General features: G+C 47.9%; 1 protein-coding gene across 1 annotated transcript in view; it reads left to right on the top strand.

The window, feature by feature from the left end:
- Positions 1-6,951, top strand: part of LOC112136336 (protein unc-13 homolog B) — a gene marked incomplete in the record, with an annotated part of 71,577 nt that extends 64,626 nt beyond the window's left edge. The window contains 10 exon segments of the mRNA XM_036213481.1: positions 1,664-1,752; positions 2,047-2,184; positions 2,259-2,382; positions 2,630-2,674; positions 3,280-3,351; positions 3,878-4,025; positions 4,231-4,287; positions 4,873-4,956; positions 6,318-6,477; positions 6,547-6,951. Of these exon segments, the coding sequence (XP_036069374.1) occupies positions 1,664-1,752; positions 2,047-2,184; positions 2,259-2,382; positions 2,630-2,674; positions 3,280-3,351; positions 3,878-4,025; positions 4,231-4,287; positions 4,873-4,956; positions 6,318-6,477; positions 6,547-6,829 (1,200 nt within the window).
- Between the last annotated feature and the right edge of the window lie 389 nt (positions 6,952-7,340).

Below are 7,340 nucleotides of genomic sequence, written 5' to 3'. Positions count from 1 at the left end.
CCCACCCCCGTTCCGCATGCTGGCAGCCTGCCTGCTGTCTACTAGCTAATAACACATTTATTGATGAGTGCTTAGAATAAAGAGCCGGCTGCAGCGCGGTGAGCTTCACCGCTCAGACCATCTTTCAGATTATGATGCATGTTAGCCTGCAGACGCTACACCACAGCCACGACTCTGAAGAGGAGGGCTAGTTCTAGGAGCTCCTCACTTGACCTGACCAAACTAAACTTCTCCTCCAAAAGTGTTAGAAACTGCAGCATAGACGGTTCAGCAGTGAGGAAACAGGAAGCATAAAACAAAAAAAGTGGTTTACAGAGATGGAAATACGTTTACTAAGACAGCTGAGATAAGCTCCGCCCACCTGCAAAAGAAGGGTGGGAAAAGCTGCATCAGGGTTCTGGTCTGTGGATGAAGCTTTAGGAGGAGATCTGAGTCTCCTCTGAAGGAGCAGAAGGAAGAGGAGCAGATGTTTCATAGAAAACCCCCAGACGCTGCGTTCACCACAGGAATCCTTTCAGCAGATTCCGACTCGTCTTTTGACTAAACATCCGTTCGAAGTTCCGACTCTCGCTCCGTGTTTTACGTTCTGCTTCCTCCTTTGAGCTCCAGCTGTTTGTTCCAGTCGATGTTTCTAAGCAGCTGCAGGAAAATGTTGAGAGGAACGAGTGAAGCTTTTTGTCTGCTGATGTGAGCTGATGCTTTCATCTCCCGACTCTTTACGTCTGTGTGTCACCAAGCTTTGAGAAACGTCCCGGACAAGCCCCCAGCTTGCATCATGAGCCGTAAAACCTAAAGATTCGTTTGGAGTGTGGAAATCTCAGAGCAGATGACTTGTTTTTGTGATTCGAGCTGAAATCTGACATGAAAAGATTTGATGGTTCAAAGGAAGTCAGGAAACACCAACCGACGACCTCCTGCTGGACCTCTGATCACATGGTCACATGGTCACATGGTCACATGGTCACATGGTCACATGGTCACATGGTTCACTTCTGTATTACAGGATATCAAGAAGAACTGCATTTGTCAGTTCAACCTCCTCCTTAAATCAGTTCAGACTCATTAGAACTTGAACTGCAGAAGCTGGAATGGATTCAGAATGAAGTTTAAGTAGAATTAACGTTAATATCATGAAGTGAGTCATCTTTTTTATCAGTTTTTGGCCAGCTCTTCAGTTATTTCAATGATCTTTTTTCAGCTGGTTTGTTAAATGTTCTCATCGAGTCAACCTTTTTCAGTTTTTCTGTTTTCCTTGAAGGTTTTTTAGAGATGAATTTGAAGATTATTGTTTTTTGTTTGGCTTCTAGTTCTGTGTTTTTCCTTAAGAAAAGGAAAACATTTTCAGGAGTTTTTATGAGGACATTTTTGCTCATTTCAACTTTGAATTTGCTAATTTTCTGTGAAATTTTGAGATAATATTTCATAAATATTCATAAACTATTTAAATGGACCGCCCTTAATGCAGATGGAATGTGTGAGTGACTTCTGCAGGTCAGAGAACTTTGATCTTAAAAACAGAATTAAATAGAAGTGTCAAAAACAGCAGATGTTTCCTCTGCAGCTCCTGCGGCCGTAGATCCCACAGCAGACAGAACTTTAGAGCAGAAGGTTGTGTCGGATCTTCAGAGACCTTCAACCACGTTCTTCTGCTCTTTTGTTCCAGCTGGACACGGAGGCGGCCGACATCCTCAACGATCTGCAGATGAAGCTCAGCGGCGTCCTGGACAGCTTCAGTACCATCTTTGCAAAGAGGTAACACCAAACCCGACTCGTGCACACAGCGGGACACACCTGTGCAGGTGTGACGGTCTGTGGACATTAACACACCTGTGCAGGTGTGACGGTCCGTGGACATTAACACACCTGTGCAGGTGTGACGGTCCGTGGACATTAACACACCTGTGCAGGTGTGACGGTCCGTGGACAATAACACACCTGTGCAGGTGTGACGGTCCGTGGACATTAACACACCTGTGCAGGTGTGACGATCTGTGGACATTAACACACCTGTGCAGGTGTGACGGTCCGTGATTTCTTCTTGCTCAGTTTCCAGGGTCGCATTAATGGCTGCATGCGTCAGATGGCGGAGCTCCTGTACCAGATGAGAGGTCCCGCCAACCATGACACAGCAGAGGCTGACGCTGACGTCATGCTACGGCCTCTCATGGAGTTCCTGGATGGGAAGTATGTGGAGGATGGAGGCTCAGGTGGGACCTCCAGGTACGCAGGTGTCCTTCATCTCCTCATCTTTGTTTCAGTCTCAGCATCTTCGCTGACATTTGTGAGAAGACGGTCCTGAAGAGGATTCTGAAGGATCTGTGGAAGATCGTCCTGAGCAGCCTGGAGAAGACCATCGTTCTTCCTCAGAGCAACGACAGCCTGGTACGGAAACCCAAACGTCTCCATCAGCCGCTCTCCTCTGGTACCGCCGTACTCAGTTTCCAGCTTCAATAATCTCCTGTCAGGTTGAAAAGTTGGAATGAACTTCAGGAGAACCTCAGAAGTTTCTCCAGGACAGGAGATCATTGAAGCCGGATGTCTGCTCGCTCCCCTGCAGCTCTCTGCTGCCCTCCTGTGGTGAGGCGGGGTCTCTGCATGTCTTTGAAGGCCTTTGATCTTGTGTTTCCAGGGAGCCCAGATCCTCACTGCAGCCAAAGGACTGTCCAACCTGAAGGTAACGTCAGACGCTCCACCAAACCTGGGATTCTGGTTCTCCTCCAAAGATCAGTTTAGAGAAGAAGATCAGAACGTGTCAGAAACTCTGAGCCGTCCGTCAAGAAGATGTTTTTTTTTCCATCCTTCAAAAGAGGAAAAACAACCTGGAGGTCTGGAGGAAGCTTCAGTCTGGCTTTTTCAGTTGTAGCGCCCCCTTCTGGTTGACTTTATGTCAGACGTTAATATAAAGGTTCGGCATGTGGACATCTGTCTTCCCCTGACGAGGAGGCAGCCACAGAGTTTATATGCTCTTTAGAATTTTCAAACACTCCTAAAAACATATGCATCTGTCACCATGGCAACCATCCACACATCTCTGCCTTTAGAGGACGGAAGTGAAACGTTGAGGAAACGCCACAAACCTGAACAGAGACTTCAGTTCAGAAGGACGTGCAGTTCTGGGATCGACCACTAGGGGCTTCAGAGGAGAACTGCTAGAATTTAACAGGAAATGATTTAAATGCCCGGGGGTGGGGGGTGGGGGGGTACGTAGTTAAGTCTATCCTCATTAAAAAGTTTCAGTTCCTTCTGCTTGTGTTGCTGATGGAATCTGTTGTCCTGCAGGGAGGAGCTGAAACCAAAACCTTGACGCCCAAACAGTGTCTGATCATCGATGCGGGGCTGGAGACCATCAAGGTGGGCGGAGCAACAGCTACTAACCCCACCCTCTCCCTGCGCAGCAATAAGTGTTTAGATGGTTAAAGGGGTATTCTTGACCAGCTCAGTGGGCTCGTGGTGGAGTGTCCGCCCTGACACTGCAAGGTCATGGGTTCAAAACTACGGTCGAGTCGTACCAAAGACTGAAACGGGACCCAGTTGGAGGTCAAATGTGGAGATCAAGTCTGACGTGTTGGTGTGTGACAGCTGACAGACGTCATACTTCTACTGCGCTTCACTGGCTTCACTCTCCGCTGTCGAACACAAACCTGTAACCACCAGGAGGAATGTGGGCTCAGTGTCTTCCTCAAGAACACTTGGGCGGGCGGGTGGGAACTGAACCTGCAATCTTCTGACCAGAGGGTGACCACCCTCCCTCTGATCCACAGCCGCCCCAGCTGTGGGGTAAAAAGAGAAACCCCAACGTTCAGTTCCACCGTTCTGACTCTGAAAAAGTGACTGATGGTTCCAGGTTAAAGACGCGACGTCACTTCCTGTCTTTCAGCAATACTTCCACGCTGGAGGAAGCGGGCTGAAGAAGACCTTCGTGGAGAAAAGTCCAGAGCTGGCGTCACTGCGGTACGCGCTGTCGCTGTACTCCCAGACCACCGACGCCCTCATCAAGACCTTCGTCAGCACGCAGCACTCACAGGGTTGGTGCACAACCACACACAACCACACACACATGCACAACCACACACAACCACACACAAACGCACAACCACACACAACCACACACACATGCACAATCACACACAACCACACACAACCACACACTCAATCACACACACTCACACTCTCTGTCTGATGCGGCTCTGTGGTGAAAACTTGTCCTGATCATTTTCTACTTGTTTGCAGTGCATGATGGGATGGGCATCAGGATCACAGGAAATGAGAAAGTCAGACCAGATCGAGGTGAGGGTTCCCATCATCCTTCCAGGTTCTGAAGTTCAGTCAGAATCCGCTTAGGAACCGATTTAAACGCCAGTTCCTTCTAGCAGAATTAGATTCTTCTTATTTGTTCCTGCGGCAAATGAAGAAGATCTGGATCAGGAGATCTGATTCTAGAAGATCTGGATCAGGAGATCTGGTTTTAGAAGATCTGGATCAGGAGATCTGGTTTTAGAAGATCTGGATCAGGAGATCTGATTCTAGAAGATCTGGATCAGGAGATCTGGTTTTAGAAGATCTGGATCAGGAGATCTGGTTCTAGAAGATCTGGATCAGGAATTCTGGTTTTAGAAGATCTGGATCAGGAGATCTGATTCTGAAGATTTGGGCTTAGAAGATAATTTTCAGGAGATCTGGCTTTAGAAGATCTGGATCAGGAGATCTGGCTTTAGAAGATCTGGATCAGGAGATCTGGCTTTAGAAGATCTGGATCAGGAATTCTGGTTTTAGTAGATCTGGATAAGGAGATCTGGTTTTAGAAGATCTGGATCAGGAATTCTGGAGTTCCCTGTAGAGGATCCGTGTCAGAATGTGTCTGCTCTTCTCCAGGCTCCGGCGTGGAGAAGCCCATCGGAGAAGCCGTGCTGCAGATCGACATGATTCCCGGGAAGGAGCGCAAAGTCGCCATCCGAGGTGAGAAACCCGAACGGTTCCTGAGGTTTGAAGGACCTTTGTTTAAGATGAAGGACCTGAAGGAGAACCGCTCTGAGTCAAAATGCTTTTCTGAGGTCCTGCTAACACGCTAACCTGAACTAGCCTAAGGCCGAGTCCTGGAGGGATCAGGGGTTCAAATCCCAGACTGGAAAACACATCAGTTCAGCAGCACTGAAGCTCTGAAATCTGAACAGAAACTAAAGTGGATTTGAGTCTTTCACACCTTCCATAGGATGAATGACCTCTGGCCCTCTGACCCTCTGACCTTCTGGTCTTCATGTATTTTTTCATCTGTTTGATTTTCTGCATTTATCAGCTTTTCACAGACATTCACTTCATTTCAGTTTTTTGGTTTCTTCAGATAGTTTCCTGTTTTTTTAATTTGATTTTATCTTCACATAGATGTCTGCAGTGATTATTCCGTGTTTTTACTTTAATCATTGTTTAGGTGTCTGACGGGGTTAGCTTTTCACCTCGACTACGTAGTCGTTAGCTGTTAGCCGTTTGTCATTAGCCATTAATTGTTAGCTGTTAGCCATTAGCTAATAGTTGCTATCTCTTAGTCTTTAGCCGTTAGTCATAAGCTCTTAGCCATTAGCTGTCAGCCATTTTCATTAATCGTAAATTGTTATCTGTTAGTCGTTAGCTATTGTTCATTAGCTTTTAGCCGTTTGTCATGAGCAGGTAATTCTTAGCTGTTAGTTGTTAGCTGTTACCTATTAGCCATTAGAAATTAGCCGTAAATTGTTAGCTTTTGTTGTTATTAGCTGTTAGCCATTAGCTGTTAGTTGTTAGCTGTTAGTCCTTAGCAGTTAGCCATTAGCTGTAAGTTGCAAGCTTTAAGCAATTAGTCACTAGCTGTTAGTCATTAGCTTTTAGCCGTTTGTCATTAGCTGTTAGCCATTAGCTGTTAGTCGCTAGCTGTTAGCCATTAGCTGTTAGTCGTTAGCTGTTAGTCCTTAGCAGTTAGCCATTAGCTGTAAGTTGCAAGCTTTAAGCAATTAGTCACTAGCTGTTAGCCATTAGCTTTTAGCCGTTTGTCATTAGCTGTTAGCCATTAGGTGTTAGTCGCTAGCTGTTAGTCTTTAGCTGTTAGTCGTAACATGTTAGCAGTTAATCGTAAGCACTTAGCCATTAGTTGCTAGCCATTTTCATTAGCTGTAAATTTTTATTTGTTAGCCGTTAGCTGTTATCTGTTTGTCATTAGCCGTTAATTGTTAGCTTATAGTCATTTGCTGTTAGCATGTAGGTCTTAGCTACTGTTAGCCATAAGCTGTTAGGTATTTGTCATTAGCTGTTAGCCGTCATATTTAACGCGCTCGGTCTGCCCCCGCCCCCAGTGATCGCGGTGAACGACATGAAGTGGCAGACGTCCGGCATGTTCCGACCCTTCGCCGAGGTCTCCATGGTCGGTCCCTTCCTCGCCGACAAGAAGCGCCGCTTCGCCACCAAGTCCAAGAACAACAGCTGGACGGCCAAGTTCAACGAGTCCTTCCAGTTGTGAGTTTGATGCCGTGTAGAGCGTGCAGAAGTTTCCGGCCGGCGGCTGACCGTCTGTGTGCTCCGCAGCGTCCTCGGGAAGGAGACTCCCGACTGCTACGAGCTGCAGCTGACGGTGAAGGATTACTGCTTCGGCCGGGCGGATCGGGTGGTCGGCGTGGCCGTCGTCCAGCTGCGGGACGTGGCCAACCGCAAAAGCTGCGTGTGCTGGTGTCCGCTGGGCCCGCGGATTCACACCGACGAGACCGGCACGACCGTCATGCGCATCCTCTCCCAGCGGCCGTCCGACGAGGTCGCCAAGGAGTTCGTGAAGCTGAAGTCCGAAAGCCGTCCGGCAGAAGAGGGCAGATGAGAGTCCAAACGTTCAAGTCCCGCGCAGAGGAGAGACCCTCATGTAAAACCAGGAGGACGCTGTCCAAAGTTCTGCTGAGGGACCACTGCCAAAGAAAAAAGGAGATCAGCTGATCTGATCCATGCATGTCTCCAGTCTTCAGTTTGTTTCTGATGTTCTCTCGCCATCAACTCTGACGCCTTAAGGAGTCAGAGACGACCAGGGGGGGGCTGTCTAACTCCTAGGAGGACAGTTCTGATGTCGGTTCAAGAAACATTTTCCTCCGCTGGATCTTTTTATGTCGTCGGTGTTGAGATGAGTCTGAGGAAGGCGACGAGTTCTGACAAACGAGCAGAACTTCATCCACGTTAACGTGAGGGTCCATTCACACCTGCAGCCACGGTCCTGCTCTGATCCTGGTCTGGTTCTACCCTGACCCAGGTCTAATCCTACTCTGGTTCTGCTCTGATCCAGGTCTGGTTCTACCCTGACCCAGGTCTAATCCTACTCTGGTTCTGCTCTGATCCAGGTC

This window comes from Oryzias melastigma, linkage group LG9, assembly GCF_002922805.2.
Source record: "Oryzias melastigma strain HK-1 linkage group LG9, ASM292280v2, whole genome shotgun sequence".
Taxonomy (NCBI): domain Eukaryota; kingdom Metazoa; phylum Chordata; class Actinopteri; order Beloniformes; family Adrianichthyidae; genus Oryzias; species Oryzias melastigma.
This window is presented reverse-complemented; position numbering and strand designations above follow the sequence as displayed.